Consider the following 20,018-nt stretch of genomic DNA (forward strand, 5'->3'; position numbering starts at 1 on the left):
TGTTTTCCCTGCACAGCACAACACACAGTTATAGTCATGTCTTCAGAATTACTGTACTCAGCCTCTACGGGCCCTTTCTCCAACCAAATAGAAATCTACATTAGACCCTGCTTTATAAATCCATGAACGTGGATGGGAGCCAGAACCAGCATCACTAGAACTAAGGGCAGAGAGAGGGCATACAGAGGCAGGGAAGGTAGAAACTAACTGAAGTGTAATAACGATGAGAAACTCTCAGACTCCTCCTACCTCCAGAATCTAAAGAATAATCCAGAAGACAGTTTGAGAGGAAGGGGAAGATTGGATGAATCTGAAAATTCACCTCTCCAAACCCAGAGACCCCTGTGTGCAGGGCCCACCTAGGCCTGTGGAACGACAGCCCAAAGGACTCCTGGTGCCATAACTATCGGGGTCACCCGGGGAGAATGAGACAGGAACTTGGACACAAGAGCAAGAACAGGCCTGATGCTCCACAGAAACAAGGAAAAGAAAACCACCCAAAAGATGTGGCTAAGGTCATGAGCCTGGATGGAGCCTGGGCTGACCCAGTCACAGGAAGCTCTGGCTCCACAAGCTCCTGGTGACAGGTGACATCCAAGCCCCTATGATCTCAGGTCCTGGTGAGACAAGGTTCCACAGAAGGGACAAGGACAAGGAGCAGAGACATGACCCAGCTGAGAAGGGAGCTTGACACACCAAGGATGCACTGAGCACCGACTGGACCCAGGCCCCATCCCCACTCGGCTCCTCCAGCCCTCTCCTGTCCCCACCTGCAACAGACACGGCACAGGAAACATGCGGGTTCTGGAAGGTTCTCAGGGCTTTCATTTATTTTCTCTTGCAATTTTACAAATCTTCTCTTTTATTACCTCATCATCCCCACATACCCAGAATTACAAAACACAAATTCATATCAGGATTCTCATTTTCAGTAGGGAAGTAAGGCGTCAGTACTCAGCCCAACATGAAGTAAAGACAGGGATGGAGACAGAACATGAATCGGTATGGGAGGGGTCATGGTGGGTTTGGGGGCCACTCTCCTGCGTCCTCACGATATGCTAATAGGAACACAGACACATCTGACACCATCTGAAGAAAGTCAGGGGATCTTGATGTCACCAAATGGGAGTGTGAACAGATCCTGCATCGCTCAGTTCTCCACAGGCAGTGGGTCTCAAACTGTGAAAAAAAATCATCATGAACACATTTAGTCACATAAGTGCCACACACTCAACAGCCCCCCACATGCTCAGAGTGTCCCTAGTGCCACCACTCCTCCCCACTTCACCCTCCAGAGTCTTACCTTTAGGAGCCATTAGAGACGAATCAGAGCCCTGGGTACTGTCATCGCCTGGGGTAGAACAAACAAGACATGATCAGAGCCATAGGAGTTGAGACTAAAGGAGCAACCAAGAGGGAAGGGGGGTGACCCATGGGGTCCTGTCTACACCATTCCAGGTTTCAGGGATCACCCCCTCCATACTTACGTGCAGCGTGAGAATAGCTTGGTCCTTTTCCTCCTGTGGAAGAAAATAGCATGTTAGAGACCTGGGACAGCTGGGCCATGTGATCCTAGAGCAACCTCCTAGTTCTGGTCCATGATGAAGTTTCCAGAGTTCTGACTGAACACCCAGGACAGGATTGGGACACATGAAGAAAGAGGTGTGGGGTCACAGGACCACCTGACTTGCTGGAGGTCTGACCTCAGCAGGGACCTTCCTCTCTGTCCTGTCACTGCTGGGAATCAGGTCCCCGTCACCAGAATTACCAAGTGAAAATCTGTTCTTCATTTTCACAAGTGCTTTTCTACAGAGCGATTTTTAGTAACGGCTCCAGACTGGGCAGGTCCATGTGTGTGGATGGAACTTCCCAGGAACCAGTCAGGACAATGTGCTGCCTAGGAAAACCCCCAGTGGGACAAGAGAACTCACATCCCCCCACTCTGTTCCTACCTGAGAACTTCTTCCTCCAGATCACAGCTCCAACCACCACAGTGACCACAAGGACAGCCACACCAGCAACGATGCCCAGGATGGGGATGGAGGGCAGAGAGGATGGCTCTGGAAAGGGAAGGAAGGTGAGGGGCCCAGACCTCTGGCTTCAGTCCTGACTCTGAAATTTCCAGAAGGGCCCTGCTTTCCCTGACACGGGGCTCTACCCCAAACCCTCCTTACCCCATCTCAGGGTGATGGGCTCAGGCAGCCCCTCGTGCTGCACATGGCACGTGTATCTCTGCTCCTCTCCAGAAGGCACCACCACAGCCGCCCACTTCTGGAAGGTTCCATCTCCCGCAGGCCTGGTCTCCACAAGCTCTGCATCCTGGGTGTGGTCCTGCCCATCATGCTGCCAGGTCAGGGTGATCTCCGCAGGGTAGAAGCCCAGGGCCCAGCACCTCAGGGTCACCTCACGGTCAGAGATGGGGTGGCGGGTCACGCGTGTGTTGGGAGATTCTGAGGAAGAAGAAACAGAGAATCCACACTGTGGTTTAGCTTTATGGGCCACTGAAACTGCATCCACCTGACCATCCTGAGGTGGACAGGACCACTGGTCTGGATGGAAGAAGCACAAAACCCAGAGAGCAGTCTAGCCTTTGGGATCTCCTGATCCTTGTTAAGTTCTGGAATCAGGGAGAGAACCCATGTAGGAGGCTGCAGGTCCAAGGGGGGAACACACTGTGGTCCTGAGTGTGGTGGAGGGTGAGTGACTCAGAAAACCCGGAATCAGATCTCCAAATACGTTCCCAGATGGAGACAAGGCCTTGAGAGGGAAGGTCAGGGTTCACAAGGTGGCTTCCAGGGTCAGAGGGAACTGCTGATGGGTTATTTCTGGGATGTCTCAACCTGCACCCCAGGGAGAGACTGGATTCCTGTCTCTCTTTTAGAGAAAAGCACCCTCAAGGTGAGTCAGTCTCTAGTAGGCATATGAACTCCGAGGCGGATCTCCCTCTTCCCACCCGTGGGAGGGGCGCTATCGTGACACTGAGTCCATTTTCCCTTCCTCGTGGGAAGCCAGCCCCAGTGGAGGGGAGATCGAGGAGGCCCCGCGGTCCCGGTACCTGCGCGCAGCAGCGTCTCCTTCCCCATGTCCAGGTATTTGGCGAGCCCCTCCACGCACGTGCCCTCCAGGTAGTTCTTCCAGCCCTCGGCCTCACCGGCCTCCTCCCACTTGCGGCGGGTGATCTGCGCCGCGGTGTCCGCCGCGGTCCAGGAGCGCAGGTCCTCGTTCAGGGAGATGTAATCCTTGCCGTCATAGGACACCTGACTGTACCCGCGGAGGAAGCGCCCGTCTGGGCCCACGTCACAGCCATACATTCTCTGGATGTTGTGCGACCCTGTCCCCGCCCCGCCCCCAGAGCAGCAGTGATTAAGGTGAAACCGAAAGTAAACCCGCCTAAAAGCTCCCTCGGGCTCTTCCAGGGTCGTGGGACGGGGGTCACGCGGCCTCGGGGCAGCGCTCTGACCCGGAGACTCGGGGCGACCCCGGCCCGTCCGTGGGGATGGGGGTCGTGACCCGGACCCGGGCCCGCGTCGCTCACCGGAACCGCTCTGGTTGTAGTAGCGGAGCATCGTGTTCAGGTCCACTCGGGAAATCTGTGCGCTGTTCTTCACCTTCCGCGTCTCCCGGTCCCAATACTCCGGCCCCACCTGCTCCATCCACGGCGCCCGCGGCTCTTCCCTGGGATTCGGGGCGTCGCTGTCGAACCGCACGAACTGCGTGTCGTCCACGTAGCCCACGGAGATGAAGCGGGGCTCCCCGAGGCCGGGCCGGGACACCGCGGTGTAGAAATACCTCAGGGAGTGGGAGCCTGCGGGCGCGGAGGGGCTGAGACCCCGCCCGACCCTCCTCCCCGCGCGGGGCCCGGGTCCCAGGGGAAGGGGACGGGAGGGCAGGGGGAGGGGGACCCGAGTTGGGGAGAGCAGGGCGGAGTCCGGGAGGGTCGGGGGAGGGGAGCCCGGGGCGAGGCCCGGGTGGAGGTCTGGGTCCCGCGGTGGACAGTCGGCTTCCCCGGAGGTTCCGCTTCCCCGCCGGGCGGTCTCTTCGCTCCTGCCCCTCAGAGTCCCTTTCCTCCCGACCCCGCACTCACCCGCCCAGGTCTGGGTCACGGCCAGGGCTCCCAACAGCAGCAGGAGCAGAGTTCCGGACATCACGAACCGCATCCTCGGGGTCTGGGGACAAATGTGAGTCTCAGGAGGCGGGTGCGGAAACTTGATACCCCGGAACCGCGGTGCCGCTGATTGGCTTCTCCGGAAACTGGACACTAATAGGAGTGTGAACCGAGGCCGCGTCATCAGTATCCAGGCAGAAGGACCTGACACAGGTTGTGACAGGGAGAAGTGAAACCAGGGCAGATGGGGACTCCCCAACACTGGGCTTCCCCGCCCCCGACGCCGCCCTGGGGCCAGAGTCCCTGAGAGGCGGGCCTGGGGACCTGGGACTTGGCCTGGACTCCTCACCTATTGCACAGAGCACTCTTTGTCACAATGTGTCCCTGAGTCGTGGACCAGGAGATGTGTGAGTCACTGATTCTCCAGCATTTTGTTCTCAGGATATCTCTACAGTCTTACAAATTAGTGAGGCTCCCAGGGAGAATTGTGTGTCTGTGGATTCTATCGATCCTTATTTACCACAGTAGGACTAAAACAGGTTCATATATTTATTAATTCATGTACAATCACATGAAAACAGAAATATTGTTTGTGTGGAAAGTACCAATGTTCCCAAATAAAAGGGGCAGTGAGAATACTGGTTTTGTTCCATTGTACATTTTTGCAAGTCTCTTTCTTGTCTGTCTCGTTGGAAGACCACTGGATGTTCAGATTTGCTTCTGCATCTATTGTGTTGTTTTGGTTGAAGTATATGAAAAAATTTATGTCCTTGACCAAATATAGGAGAATAGTATGTATTATAACCGTTTCAGATAATTATGGATATTCATCTTTGATACTATATTAAAACTACACAATGTGTACTTTCTCTGAGGTTCTTTGCAAACTGGAACCTGAAACAGTACCATTAACTGTGTTTTTCTGTTACATTAAATCCATAGGCCCATCTGCACATGGAATGGATCTTGTACTAATGCATGATTGTTTTTAAGTAACGTGTTGTTTGTTGTTTCGCTAAGTAATATAGGTTTTCCAGCATTGATTAGAGTGGAATCGAATTATCAAAAAGTCATTTGTTTTGGGGCACCTGGGTGGCTCAGTTGGTTAAGCATCTGGCTTGGGCTCAGGTCATGATCTCACAGTCCATGAGTTCAAGCCCTGCGTGGGGCTCCGTGCTAACAGCTGAGAATCTGGAGCCTGACTAGGATTCTGTGTCTCCCTGATTCTCTGCCCTACACCTGCTTGCACTCTGTCTCTCTCTTTCTCTCAAAAATGAATAAACGTTAAAAAAATTTTAAAGAACGTCATTTGTTTTAATATTACCACAAATCCCAACAGAAAAGATGGTTAGTACTTAGAAGCTGTCAAGCTTCTGGGTGGGTCACAGGTTTATGGGATGGGCTTCATGGGTGATGGGTTCTAAGGAGGACACTTGTTGTGATGAGCACTTGGTGTTGTTTGTAAGTGATGAATCACTCAATCCTACTCTTGAACTAATATTAAACTGTATGTTAACTAACTGGAATTTAAATAAAAACTTGAGATAAACAAAGTAATGGTAAAAAGCAGCGATTGCTCAGTAACCAGCACGGAGAGATGTTTGGTATTTGGTGGGTCGTACAGTGCCTTGTTTTTGTCTGTAATTAGACAAAGTAATGTCACGGTTTCAGAGTGTCCTTGTGTGCTGTCGATGTTCCGTGAGATGACTGGCTCCTGTCCCACAGGAATAATATGGCCCAGTGGTGGCATCAGTCAGCTTCTGACCACACTGAGGCCCAGCTGTCAGTGTCAGACCAGTTCCCAACGTGGGGGCTGCTGTTTCTTCTGTCTTCAATTGCATATTTTAAAATACGTACAACCCATCAATAATAATTAAAGACTTGGTGTTTTGGGGAGCCTGGGCGGCTCAGTCGGTTAAGGGTCAGACTCCTGATCTCATGGTTTGTGAGATGGAGCCCTGTGTCAGGCTCTGTGCTGACAGTGTGGAGCCTGCTTGAGATTCTCTCTCTTGATCTCTCTGTCTCTGTCTCTGTCTCTGCCCCTCCCCTGCTCATACTCACTCTGTCTCTCTCTGTCTTAAAAAAAGTAAATAAACTTTTAAAAAAATCTGGAGGACTTTTTTTTTTTTTAATTTTTTTTTTCAACGTTTTTTATTTATTTTTGGGACAGAGAGAGACAGAGCATGAACAGGGGAGGGGCAAAGAGAGAGGGAGACACAGCATCGGAAACAGGCTCCAGGCTCCGAGCCATCAGCCCAGAGCCCGATGCGGGGCTCGAACCCACGGACCGTGAGATCGTGACCTGGCTGAAGTCGGACGCTCAACCGACTGCGCCACCCAGGCGCCCCAATCTGGAGGACTTTTAAATCCTTAAATATTCCCACATACATTGGCCCTGTTAGGGTTCTTAAATATGCTTATTTCTTCTTGTATCACACCCTGAGGAGAAGCTTTCTCTCAGCTTACGGATTGTGCAACTTTTTCACACTAAAACTACTCCCAGAATTAGAGTAGGTCTTAGGTTTAATATTTCATAAGCAGGAATATTGGTCATGGTCGTTCCAGACCCTAGTTCCAATACTTATCCCTTTGTCATGGAGTACCTCCTTCCTGTCTCCTAACATGTCTGCCAGATTTGGTTACTGTTCTCTGTATCTCCTCAGAGACCGATTTGCTGAGGAAAATCCGAAGCAAAGGAGAGAAAGGAAGAGTAATTATCCTTAGAGGAATAAAGGAATCATGTAGTGGGGAATAAAAGGGACTTAGTGGTTTCATGTGGAGGGTGTGCTTCCAGAAATCTCCCACTCTGGCACATTGTCACTCTCCTCTCCACACACACCCAAGGGCCCACATCCCCCTGCTCTCCACACACAGGCGAGATCTTCGTGAAGTCTACTCAGCATTGCATTGCCCTGGCCCAGCTCCTGGTGGAGCAGAACTTGCCAGCCATTGCCATCCACTGTAGGATGCCCCGAGAGGAGAGGTGAGGGAGAGATGGAAAGATGTCTTGTGTCCTTGGGAGGAAATGAGACCCCTGAGATAAAGGACTGTGAATATTTTTATGATTGCCTTTCTGACAAAGGCTTTCTTGGTATCAGTAGTTCAAAGGTCTTGAATAATGAATTCTTGTGGCCAGCAACCTATGTGGCCAAGGCATGGACATTAAGCAGGTGAACTCTGCCATCAACTACCACCGGCCTGGCGATTCCCACACCTACCTGCATCGGGTAAGCTGCACACCCACATGGACATCCCACTGCACCTCCCAGTCCCTGATTTCCTATGTCTTCATACATTACACCCTCGTCCCTCCTTTTGGGTGTCTTCCTACTTTGGGGTCTTCCAGTGCTACCCTCTGTCCCCTTCCAGGAGGCCTGTGCAGGCCAGTTGCCATCACATTTGTGTCAAGTGAAAACAATGCCAAGATCCTCAGTGAGGTGCAGGGTCAAACTGAGGTCGATGGTACTGAACTGCCTGATGAGATGGACGTTTCCTCCTCCAGTGAGTATTGATCCCATGAAATTGGTTCCTCCAACTCTTCAGAGTCTCCTTGTTCCTTAGAGACTTTGTCTTGAACCATGTAGTGCAGGCAATGGTGCCTGATGCCTAATGGGTGCCTGACAAGTTTATGTCCCGCGACCTTGATGCCATGTTGGGATGTTTTGTTCATTTCTATGTCCGGTCCCTTTCCTCTCTCATCCAATTAGTTGCTTTTGCACCCCAGTCTTCCTCTGACCCCCGCCCCACATGAACACCTGCGTGTATAGGGGTCTGTGTTTCTGCCAGTCTCACTTAGCCTTCCCATGCCTTATTGTAACTGCACATGTTTTCTCTGCAGTTGCAGCCATGGGAGAGGACGCACTCATTCACAGAGTCTGATGCAGGTCTCACACCCAGGAACCAGGAGATCATACATGACCTGAGATGAAATCAAGAGTCAGATACCCAACCGACTTACCTACCCAGGCACCCCTACAGTTTATACTTCCTAATTAATTTCTTCTTAAAAATATTTTAACTTTGAATATAGTTGAAAGACATGATTACATTAGTTGCAGGTGCACAACACAGTGACTCAAATTCTGAATACATTCTCTGTTTTTGAGAGAGAGACAGCCAGAGCAGGGAAGAGAGGCAAAGAAGGAGGGAAGGAGAGAGAGAGAGAGAGAGAGAGAGAGAGAGAGAGAATAAGAGATTCTCAAGCAGGCTGATTCCTGTGGGGCTGGATCCCATGACCCTGGGACCATGAGCAGAGAACCCACTGCCACCCAGGGGCCCTTCACCCTCTGTCTACACCATGCTGTGGTCACCAGAGTGTAGCTGCCACCTGTCACCAGACAGTGATGTTACAGTATCACTGACAATATTCCCTGTGCTGTGCCTTTTATTCTTAAGACCTGTTCCTTCCATAACTGGAGCCTGTGTCTCCCACTCCCCTCACCCACTGTGCCCATCCTCCCAACCTCCTTCCCTCTGGCAGTCATCCGTGAGTTCTCTTTATTGATAGGTCTGATTCTGCTGTGTGCTTGTCTATTTATTCATTTGATTTGTTTTGTAAGTTCCATATATGAGTGAGATCATATGGTACTTGTCTTTGTCAGTCTGATTTCGTTCACTTAGCAGACACACTGCCCTGTTTGTCCATCCATGTTGTCACAAGTGGCAAGATCTCATCCTTTTTGTGGTTGCATAATATTCTAGTGTGTGTATATATATGTGTGTGTGTATACCACACAATTCCTTAGCCATTTGTCTGTGGCAGGAACACAGGTTGTATCCTTGTGGCTTTTGAAAACAACCTCACTCACTGAACATCATCTGGGATGAGGGCGCCCCCTGGTGTCCGGGCCCCTGTCCAGGTGCTGGACCTGAAGGAGACCCTAGAGAGGGCCTGGCTGAGGAGGAGAAAGGCAGCTGGGTCTTCTCTCCATAGTCCTGTGGCCGCACTTGGGGTGAAAGGTAAGGGGACATCCCCCACTGCTTTGCTCTCAGGTGGATACTGACTGAGAAGCCTGAGTGGGGTCTGGACTATAACCCAGGTAGAGATGTCTGAGCAGAAGCCTGGGCATCAGTGGGGAGAGGAAGAAGTTTCTGAGCAGCCCTGGAGTCCACAGGGGTCAGGCTCAGGGGTGAGGCGGGATTGCAGGAGAGGAGAGCTCAGGAGCCCGTGCCATTGCTGAGGTGTCTGTGTCCCTGTGCACCTTGTCCTCCAGCCCCATGATGGTAACACAGGGAAAACCGAAAAGTAGAAACACTTCCTTGGACTCCTACTTCTAAATGTTTCAAAACTCAGTGAAACAAAACACATTTCTGATTTGGAAATAGCATCTCAGTGTCTATACAATGCTCTATAGTGTGGACATGTACACTCACAGTTTGTGAGTTGACCCCACATCAGGTGCCTGGCTGACAGCACTGAGTCCGCTAGGGATTCTCTCTCTCTCCCTCCCTTTCCCTCTCTCTCTGCCCTTCCCCTGCTTCTGTACTCTCTCTCCATCTCTCAATAAAAATAAATAAACCTTAAAAATAAAAGAATTGGCGTTTTCACTTTGGGGGGTAAATACCCAAGAGTGCAATTATTGGATTATATGACGAGTCACTATGTTGTAAACCTGAAAGGAATGGAACAGTGTGTATAAGCTGCATTCAAATAATAAGAAAAATAAAGATTATTAGAAATATTGGAGAACACTTTGGAAAGGAAGACACGAAATGTCACACACCTATATTGGTAATAAATAAACACAAAGAAAATGAGAGTGTGGAATATGTAGAGAGACTGGTCCTAGAGGTGTGGTGATGAGAGGATTGCAAAGCAGGGAACTAAGACTCTCCAGGAGCCAAAGCCTCGGTCCCCTGGCTCAAGCCTCTTTCATTTTTGCAACTTGTTGACAACAGCAAGCACATACAACATAGTATTTGGCCTCTTGTCAGGTCATGTACCTGCAGTGTTTTCCATACTGGGTCATGAGTACATCTGGCACCAGACAAAACATTCTTATCCCCAGGGTGGCGCCCGGATGATGTCCTTCTGGAAAGAAGGAGCAGTCCAGGCGGCTTTCTCTCCTGGGAATGAAACTGCTTTCAGTTTCTTGCTGCTCTGTCCCTTTCCTTCAGGACATTCTTACGGTGCATCCGGTGCATCCGGCCTGCTGTTTCCCTTTCTCTTTGTATACGATGGACTGTAGGAGGACATTGCATAACCCGAACTGTCGTCGGTCGATATGTTGACAGGCTCGTCGTCTCTGGCACAGACTGTACATGCAAAGATAAATACATCGCATGTTAATGCAAACAGAATAGCAGTAGAGAAGCTAAATATCTTAACATGCTCTACAGGGCTTAATTTTCCTCATCCCTCTGTTATACTTTCTAAGACCTTAGAACAGGATAACATGTCCAGATTGGTTTTGAAAATCTCATATATCTGTACTTGCAGACGTTGAATGTCCATAGACAAGTTAGATTGTCCGAGCAAGTGTCTCTAACATCATTCCATGGAAATGTAGTGTTATTAAACGGTAATGCAGCTACACATATTGATGTAGTGTTCCAATCACATTGTAATATTTGTCTTTGTAGGCTCAGTAATTGACCTCCCAGCAGCATCACACAGCCTGTTGTAGGCCTGCAATCTCACTGGACAGTCGACTGTCAATATCCCATTGTGTCTTCCAATGTTGGAGCGATTTCTCGTGCCATTGTTGCACAAATTGTACTGTCTGCACAGATTGGTGCAACAAGCCAGCTGCAGTAGCTGTGGCCACAGTCACAGCAATAATGCCTATGAGAGCTGCAACAAGCATTCCAGCAAACCGTCAGGATCGGTGAAGAACTCATAGAGCGTGGCCCATCAGATACATTTCTGAACAATGTTGCCATGGTGGAGACATGGGAAGTGGCAGCCATAGGCCAGGGTGTGCTCTAAGTAAATATAAGCCTTTGGATGAGGGAGTAAAGGGTATAGAATTGTTAAGACAACTGTATAATGCGCAGTTAACACAGATCATAAGGGCCTCAGAATCATTCCAAACTCTCTGTCCCTTTAATAGTATGCATGGCAAACGGACACAAGCCCGTATGTACCAGGTACTATTGACCTTGAAAGATAAAATAGAAATGTTGCTGGAGCTGTTTTTATACTATGTGCCCTTCCAGGTATGGAAAGGGTGGGGGGCAGCAGTTAATTTCCATAGATGCTTTTGTAAGGCTCCTGGTTGTAAATGAGGATGGACGCAGAAAATCCCCCACTGTGCCAAACAATTGAGCCATTAGCAGTGGTGAAGATGGTATGATTATGAATCTCTGAGATTCAGGATGGGGGGGGCATGGAAGATTGGGGACATCTGACTTGACTTCAAGTACTGCAGGAGTATTAGACTTTTTAAAACTCTGTGTCTCTATCATTTGCTAAAAACAAAATGGTGGGTGAGAAACGGAGTGAGGAAAGTTCTGCACAGAGGCAATAGAGATGGGGCAGGAGTTGGCGGAGTCATGTAAACATGTTGGATTTTTAGGGGCGGATTTTGTTTGGATGTATTTAGTTGTGTTTCATGTTTTTGCATAGGAGTCAGGACAGCATCTTTGTATGGGGAACTGCTGAGTTAGCAGAGAGGGGGAAATGGATGATGCAGGTGCCCAAATGGAGGGGCAGCCTGAGACAGAAGGGGTGCCTCAACTATCACTTAGAAGGTGAGGACACAGGTGCAGATGGGCGAGGGGGTAGGGAGGAGGTGTACTTCTCATCTGAGTGAGAAACAAAGGAGCTCATCACCTCAGGAGGGGAGCAGGGAGGGGTGCAGGAGACTGAGGAGGGAGGAGGAAGTGAGAAGCAGCCCTCTCAGGAGGGGGACAATGAGCTGACTGGGGAAATGACATCTGGAGAGAGCAGGGCTGGGACCCCTGAGCTCTGTGCTCATCACCTTAGAGACAGAGTTCCAGCAGCAGGAGCATCTATCATAGACTAGGAGAAAATGCAACAAAGTAGCTCAGGTGTGAGAATTACCATCCTTTCTACTTTGTCCTCATTCGTTTTTCTCATTTTATAATTTTTCTACAGGGAATATACATCACCTCATATATATTGTACATCATACGCACACATCATAACCAGTTTATACATGTTTCTTTACACTTTAGCAAGGAAGGAGATGGTAGGAAAGTCTGCAGCTCAGGCCACAGAGCTTGGGGGTGGGGGGGGACTGGGCCTGCCTGTCTGTGCCCTGGGCAGGGGACTCACAGAGTTTGCTCCATTTCTCAGGACCCTGTTCTCTGGGGGTGGGAGGGCGGGGGCAAGCACGATCTTTCTCTTGCTTCTGGGGTGTGCTTCTTTATTCATTTATTACTATCTTGTCAGTTTAAATACTTTCTAGATGATGGATTTTGTATGTTACAGGGCATATTAAGCTATTCTCCTAGGAGTACTTGTCTATACAATCAAGCCCACCTGCTTCAGAAATGAAAATTCAAAGGCAAAATAGTTCAGGGAAAAGATGATTGGTCCTAAAGTAGAAGATCAGAACCCGAGTCTTGATTAATGGTCTGAGGATGATCTTTCAAGTGTTAGGGATTTTAAACTAGTTTATGTTTTTTTTTTTTTCAACGTTTATTTATTTTTGGGACAGAGAGAGACAGAGCATGAACGGGGGAGGGGCAGAGAGAGAGGGAGACACAGAATCGGAAACAGGCTCCAGGCTCCGAGCCATCAGCCCAGAGCCTGACACGGGGCTCGAACTCACGGACCGCGAGATCGTGACCTGGCTGAAGTCGGACGCTCAACCGACTGCGCCACCCAGGCGCCCCAAACTAGTTTATGTTTTGAAAACATCACTCCAGCACATATGAGGGAATCCAGCAGATAACCACAGATATCCAAAACTAAAGATGTCATCTGGTAATCCCTCATCCCCCAGTTACCCAAGTTCTCTCCCCAAAATACATTACAATGAGCCATTTCTCCTTTCTCCTACCCCCCCTCAAAAAAAATACAATCGTGCATATATGTCTACTGTTAGTTCATAAAGAAGTTCAGGGCAGAGACTGGGAGAAGATATTTGCAAATCACATGTCTGATAAAGGTCTTGTTTTAGAACACCCATAAAACCCTTAAAAAGCAACAATAAGCCAAACTCATTTAAAAAATGAGCAAACGCCTGATCAGACAGCTCACCAAGAACATATACTCCTGGCGAATAAGCACATGAGAAGGTGCTCACAGCAGGTGTCATTAGAGAAATGCAAAGGGAACAACAGTGATCTGCCATCGCACACCTATCACAATGGCGGGAATCCAAACGCTGATAACATCCAGTGCTGACCACGACCACGACTTGGAGCAACAGAAAGCCTCAGTCACTAATGGCAGGAATACAAAGTAACAGTCGCTGTGGGCATCAGTCAGCAGCTTCTTGTAAAGCCAAACACAGACTAAGCATGGGAGCTGCTGATCCCTCTATGAGGTGTTTACCTAACCTATTAGAGAACTCATGTCTGCACAACAACCTGCATGCACATTTTCATACTGGGACAGCCCATATCTCTGGGCTGCACATCCTGACTTCCTTCTAACACTACTTCGTGGAAAGGGACAAAGCATAAAGAAGAACTTCACGGGGAGAATCTGGGCAAGACGACCTTAGCCAGGGAGTGAAGGGTAACTTCATCAGTGATGACCAAGTGATCACTGTATGCTCTTGATATGTTGTGTTGAGAATGGCCCGTCCAGTTGTGGTCTCCCTGGGCCCATAGCCTCGGGCAGCCTAATTCACAATAAGGGATAGTCTATAATGTACCAGGAAGCTCCTCAAACATCAAAAAAAAAAAAAAAAAACAGGAAAGTCTGAGAAATGGTCACAGCTTGAGGAACCTGAAGGAGACATGACTGGACTTAACTCAGTGTGGAATCTTGGGTAGGATCTTGGAAGAGAAAACGAAACCAATAAAAGCAAATCCCGTGTGGAGTTCAGTAGTAGGAATGATGAGTATTGCGTCATCATCTATGGTAAATGCATGAGGTTCAGGGTGGTTTTAACAACAGGTCAACCAAGTGTGGGGTGTACAGGGACTATGCGCTAACTTTGTAATTCTCTGTAAATCTCAAACTATTCTAAAATGAAGCAGTTTCTTTTTTACAGTAACCCTCAGACAAGTACTAGGTCCAGGAGGAAAAACTGTCTACTTTTCAGTTTTCCTGGGGTTGTTCAAGGGCCTGGAGAGAGGGATTGAGGGGAGGACAGAGGGAAACTACAGACACAGGACAGGGCTCCAGAATCTCCTCTCCTCTGCTCCCTGCCCCACCCCTGCACTTGCCCCCAGGACTGTTCAGCCCCCTCCCTCCCTGCTCAGCCTGACTCACCTCAGCCCAGGCCTCTCCCCTGGCTGTGCAGAACCGGAGAGCGGCAGCGCCCCCGTGTGGACACAGGGATGACGACAGAATACCCGAGTGCCCTTTGGGCTTCTCCCCAGGTTCCTACTGGGACCTTGACCCTGGAGTCCCTGTCAGGTGTTCCTGCTTCTGCCTCCAGAGCTACAGGATCCTCCTCCAGGGAACCAAGTCTGGATTGGCCACTCCTAAGATGTGGTCGAAGAAGGGGAGGAGGAGGAGGCGGGTAATGACCTGGAATCTGGGGAGGCTCCTGGAGAAGTGAGCAGAGGTAGGAAACTGGGACATTAGGGGATGAAGGCCAACAAGAGAACAGGAGGAGGAACCAGGGGCCAAAGGTAGGGGAAGGGTCATCTTAGGGGACCCTTTGGGGGGAGGAGGGGTTCTGGGAGGGGCGCAGGGGTATCTGGGTGGGGCCCTGGTGGATGTCCCTGTTTGCACTTGATGGTCATTACACAGGATTTAGCCCTGTAATTGGTCAGGAAACTGTACTGAGGTTTAGGCATTTTTCCATACTAACAATAGGAATAGTTCAAACATCCCGGAATGAAGGGGAAAGAAGAGAGGGGAGGTGGTTAAGGGGCTCCCTTTCTTCCAGAGCAAGACCCCCTTTTGCTGGGGAGGCAGAGAGAGGCAAGAACTGAGAGGAGGCACAGCAAAGTCTGTGCACCCTGAAGGGACCTGGTTCTAATTCTGGAGTTTCCGGATCCCACTCCCTGGGCTAAGATTTCACAGCCACCTGCCGTCCACCCCTGTGTCACCTGGAGACATTCTCTCTTTGTGAACACGGGAAACACTCCTCCAAGAGGAGCAGCCCCAGGGCCTCCAACAGGGAGGTGCCCAGAAGCTGGGGCCATGGAGGCTGCGTTCCTGGAGCTCAGAGACAGGACGTGGGGTGGAGGCTGGACACTGCAGGGGCTACAAGGACATGAGCCATGAGTCAGGCCCAGGCTTCTGCCTACCATTTCCCCCAGGACCCAAATGTGTCCCCTTCCCACTCCCCAGGCCTGCAGGACCCAGGCATCTCAACACCATGCCCAAGATTGACAAGGGGGAAGCCCCTGTGCCAGGGGGTCAGACCCCCACATTTGGAACCTGGAGGGTGGCCCCCTCCCCCACCTGGAGAGCACAGGACCCTAGCATGCTGCCTCTTCCTCTCCTTGGTGCACCCTTGAAACAGGGTCTTGGTGCACCCTCGAAACCCAGACTGCTGTTTGGGTACCTCAGGCCAGGCTTCCTGTCCCTGCAAACTGTGAAATCACAACCTCTGTTTCTGTTGCATCTACAGACCTCACATTGTCATTTCTGTACATTGTCACACAGGTACAGACAATTCTGACCTCCCTGTGATTGCCCCTCTAAGCCATGACGACCCAGGGGTTTGAGGTGTGTTCTAATTTCCAAATATTTGGGGATTTTCCAAAGATACTCATGTTCCTAATTTAGTGTCACTGTGGTTGCAGAGTGTACTCTATAATTTCCCTGCTTTCACATTTATTTAGGGCCAGTCTGTGGTCTATTTTGGCCCATGAAATGGCTGAAGTCCTGTAATCCTTATCTGTTCTATTAATGAGAGAAGAGTATTGATCTTCAAATATAATAGCTAATTTCTCCATTTCTTTTCCTTTCTTCCACTTTATGTGTCACCTGTTTTAGAGCTCTGTACTGAGGGTCTTCTCCATTCATTACTTTGTCTTGCTGTGATGCTGACCTATTATCCTTATAGAATGGCCTTCTCTGTGTCCAGCGATGCTCCCTATGTGACAGCCTATTTTCCTTCAGGTTAATGCAACAGACCAGACTTCTTATACTTTTTACTCCCATGGGATATTCATTGCTTCACCCTTTAAGTTTTAACTTATTTTTGGGTTTGTAGTTCAAGTGTTTCTATTCTACACAGTGTATAGTCCTCTTGATATTTATGCAGTTGGATAACGGCAACCTTTTGATTGGAATTTTACTTGGTTTATATTGAATATGATTCCTGACATGGTAGGATTTGGGTCTATCATTTTGCTCTTTGTTTCTGAAGTGTCTCATGCCTTTTCCATTCTTGTGCCTTTTTTCTACCGTCCTTTGTTTCAAGCAATCAGTTTTTGTTTATGCTTCAATTCTTCCGGTGGCTCTTTAGCTATACTTATTTCCGTTAATTTTTATTGAAGTTGTAGGGATGAAACCTGCATCTTTCACTTTTCACAATCTACTTAAGGCAACATTGAACTCCATCCAGTACATACAGGGATAGAGTTTCATTTAGCCTTCTCACTGGTAGTATTGTTACATGTGTCACCAGCATACATTGTCAGTCAGATAATATCATGTACCTCTTAGTGTTTGCAACAGTCATATGTCTTTTAAAGAAGTTAGGAATAAAATGTACATATACGGAATAACACCATTTCTGGTGTTAATTACTCCACTCTATTTATGAGTTAACATCTGGTGTCATTTCTTTGTGGCCTGCAGAACTTCCTTCAAGATGAGTTCATGGCAGGGAGCTTGCAATGAATTCTCCTAGCTTCTATTTATCTATAATACATTGACCTAAAACTTACTTCCTCACTTATATTTACTAGTTTAAATTTATCTTTCCTGTGCCATTTCCTCCCTATTGTTTTATTTTTGGAGGTTTTCAGATGAGATAAAATATCCCAGGTGTGAATGCACAGTTAGAGGAATGTCACCAATGGTTTAGACCCATGGAACTAGTAAGATGAGGGCAATAGAGACACGTCCCTGATCCTGAGTTTCCTGATGCCCCTTTGCCTCTGGTCCTCGTCCCAGCCCCCAGCCCTGGGCGGCCACTGGTCTCCTTTCTGTCTGCACTTGTGACATTTCTCATTCTATTACTTTCTCGCGAGGGGTCTCCCTTATCTCCAGCAATGTGTTCTCTTTTCAAATCTCTTTTGCTCCTGATGTTAACATATCAGCCTCCTCGTGTCACAGTTTGCCTGACACCACTGTTCCATCAACTTACGTTCTGCCTGTGTCCTCATACTGAAAGTCCACGTATTGTTTTTTTTTTTAATGTTTCTATCTTTCTTTTTGAGAGGGAGAGAGTGGGAGGTGAAGAGGAGGGAGACAGAGAATCCGAAGCAGGCGCCATGCTGTCAGCACAGAGACTGAACTGAGGCTCAAACTCACAAACCACGAGGTCATGACCTGAGCTGAAGTCGGATGCTTAACCAACCTAGCCACCCAGGTGCCCTGAAAGTGCACGTCTTGTACACAGCACGCAGTCGGACATGTGGCTGTGTCTACAGGGGCGTAACATCTTCAGCCTACTTCTCCCCAGAAGAATTGTAGGGCTCCAGAGGACTCTGTTCCTTTTCTACGTCTCTGCCCCTTTCCTTGAACATTTCCAGCATTTCTGCTCATCTCTTCCTCCTAAACTCTCACCTCACAGTCCTTCCGCCTCCACCCTGCCCTGCTCCTCAGCACCTGCCTCGTGTAAAGTGTGTGTGATGCCAGCACCCCTGTCCAGTTTCCAAGGTCTGTGTCATTAACCATTGCAATGCCACAGATTATAACATGATTCTGCAGCTTCATATGACATTATTATAGCAATAATAATAATAATAAAATAATATAAACATAATAATAATTAAAGTGTAAAGACAGGGGATGAGGACAGCTCCAGGGAAGCTTTCTCATTAGGTTGCAGCCAAGATGCAACTAGAATCGCAGTGATGCCAAGGCGTGACATGGGCTGGAAGTTCAAGTTCACGCCACCCCATGTGGCTACTGGCAGGGAGGTTCAGTGTCCGCAGACTCTCAGGGGGAAGCCTCAGCTCATCACTCGTGGGCCCGTCTGCAAGTGAGGATCTTTCTGACAGGACACCTGCCTTCTTCCAAATCCAGGATCTGAGAGAGGGAAAGAAAGAGAAGAAGGGGGAGAAGAAAACCACAGTCCCTTTGGGACCTGATCTCTGAAGTCACACACTATCACGTCCCCTTATTCTGTCCAGGAGAACTGAGTCACTGAGTCCAGTCTGCACACAAGAGAAGGAGAATTAGTTCCACCTTTTCATGGGGGGAATATCAGTGAATCTGTGAACACTTTAATACCATACGTCCTGTGTGGAAGGTATTGTCAACTTTGAAGATTTGCCTTTGGTTTTTCTTTTTCTTTTACTTTTTCTTTTTCTTTTTTTTTTTTTTTTTGCTTTGTTTTTAAATGTATATTTATCTTAAGACAGAGAGAGAGAGAGAGAGAGTGCAATTGCAGGGAAGGGGCAAAGAGAGAGGGAGAGAGAATCCCAAGTAGGCTTCATGCTCAGCAGGGAGATCCAACTGCGGCTCCATCACACGACCCAGAGATCATGACCGGAGCCGAAATCAAGAGTCAAGACGCTTAACCGACTGAGCCACCCAGGTGCCCCTGTCTTCTTTTTGATTCTCTCATGTGGACATGAAGAGCCTCAGTGCCGTTTTCTTTTGCTTCTCTTCTCTGGTGAGTGATGAGCTTCTCAGATCTATATGCTCAAGCTTTTTGCACTAAATTAGAGGAGTTTTCAAACGGGATTTCTTCATTTTTCTGCCTTTTTCCTCCTTCCCGTTTTTGGAGTCTGATCCTCAGTTTGCCTTTTTTTATTGTCTGTGGACTTCTGAGGTTTTATAATTTTCTCTTCAATCTTTTTTCTCTGATGTTTTGGATTGGGTAATTTCTATTGATTTATATTCAACCTCATTGATTCTTTACTCTGCCTTCCCAGGCCTTCCGTGAAGTTTACCCATTGAACTGTCTTTGCATTTTTTTCCCCTTTCAGTTCTAGAATGTCAATTTGGTCTTCTTTGTACAGTCTACTTCTTCATTCAGATTTCCTTTCTGTTCACCCTTTGATAACTCGATTTTCTTAAATTCTTTCAATATATATTTATTCATTCTTTGATGCTCCTGGCCGGGGTTGGTGCTGATTGCAATATCTGGGAATCGTCACACAGGGAACATGCTTGTGTTGAATTTTGCATAGTCACACATTTCTGTTTCTCTGCATGTCCTTTAAAATATGTCCTTTAAAAGTGGATTGTGTGTTTTAGTTTTAGCAAATCTGAAATCTATTGTCTCTTTTTCTTTTTTGACAATTGTGTTTTTCCTAAAAGTGTTTCACTAGCATGGACCCCACAATGACATGAACATTGTTGACTGGTGTTATCTATACCCAGTTTTTCCCACCTCCAGGGGCTGCAATTTATCCTGGGTCTTGAGTGAGCCTCCGTCCAGCTGTGTGGTTTGGGGGTCAGTCAAGGTTTGTGCAGGTTCTCCTCAGAATTTGGTCCTCACCTCCTCTGTGGTCGTCTTGTTCCTGGTATTTCCCCCAAACTTCTAAATGTCCTCCCAGCCACAAAGTCTGTCCATCCTTCAACCATTATGGTCTTATCTTTTAAGTCAACTCTGTGCCCTATGTGGGGCTTGAACTCATGGTCCCAAAATCAAGAGTTGGATGCTTTATAAGAGATTCTTAAATACTGAGAACAAACTGAGGGTTGATGGGGGGAAGGCGGGCAGGGGGGGCAGTGGAAGGGGAAAGT

At 48.4% G+C, this 20,018-nt stretch overlaps 2 protein-coding genes across 4 annotated transcripts in view; one reads left to right on the forward strand and one right to left on the reverse strand.

Annotated features, from left to right (window-relative positions):
- LOC122478235 (DLA class I histocompatibility antigen, A9/A9 alpha chain-like) overlaps nucleotides 1-20,018 on the reverse strand; it is a 112,173-nt gene that overhangs the window by 58,727 nt on the left and 33,428 nt on the right. The window contains exons 1-8 of one of the 3 annotated variants that reach the window (XM_043571795.1): nucleotides 4,085-4,232; nucleotides 3,536-3,805; nucleotides 3,056-3,331; nucleotides 2,175-2,450; nucleotides 1,953-2,060; nucleotides 1,488-1,520; nucleotides 1,304-1,351; nucleotides 797-1,179 (exon numbers count right to left, since the gene is read on the reverse strand). In XM_043571795.1, coding sequence (XP_043427730.1) covers nucleotides 1,175-1,179; nucleotides 1,304-1,351; nucleotides 1,488-1,520; nucleotides 1,953-2,060; nucleotides 2,175-2,450; nucleotides 3,056-3,331; nucleotides 3,536-3,805; nucleotides 4,085-4,157 — 1,089 coding nt within the window. In that variant the 5' untranslated portion in view covers nucleotides 4,158-4,232 and the 3' untranslated portion in view covers nucleotides 797-1,174. Of the gene's footprint in view, nucleotides 1-796; nucleotides 1,180-1,303; nucleotides 1,352-1,487; nucleotides 1,521-1,952; nucleotides 2,061-2,174; nucleotides 2,451-3,055; nucleotides 3,332-3,535; nucleotides 3,806-4,084; nucleotides 4,233-20,018 lie in introns of those variants that run through there. The other 2 variants (XM_043571796.1, XM_043571797.1) reach the window with 2 other exon arrangements.
- Nucleotides 7,022-8,271, forward strand: LOC122478238 (spliceosome RNA helicase DDX39B-like). Its single transcript, XM_043571811.1, has 2 exons — nucleotides 7,022-7,606; nucleotides 7,944-8,271. Exons 1-2 carry the CDS (start codon nucleotides 7,261-7,263, stop codon nucleotides 7,982-7,984), a joined length of 387 nt encoding a protein of 128 aa, XP_043427746.1. The 5' UTR covers nucleotides 7,022-7,260; the 3' UTR covers nucleotides 7,985-8,271.

This window comes from Prionailurus bengalensis (assembly GCF_016509475.1).
Source record: "Prionailurus bengalensis isolate Pbe53 chromosome B2 unlocalized genomic scaffold, Fcat_Pben_1.1_paternal_pri B2_random_Un_scaffold_46, whole genome shotgun sequence".
Lineage (NCBI taxonomy): Eukaryota > Metazoa > Chordata > Mammalia > Carnivora > Felidae > Prionailurus > Prionailurus bengalensis.

Bases quoted from the DNA above. Each gene is read 5' to 3' on its own strand.
- LOC122478238 (XM_043571811.1), top strand. From the start codon at position 7,261: ATGGACATTAAGCAGGTGAACTCTGCCATCAACTACCACCGGCCTGGC. The intron at 7,607-7,943 runs GTGAGTATTGAT...TTTTCTCTGCAG, and splicing joins GATGGACGTTTCCTCCTCCA to TTGCAGCCATGGGAGAGGAC.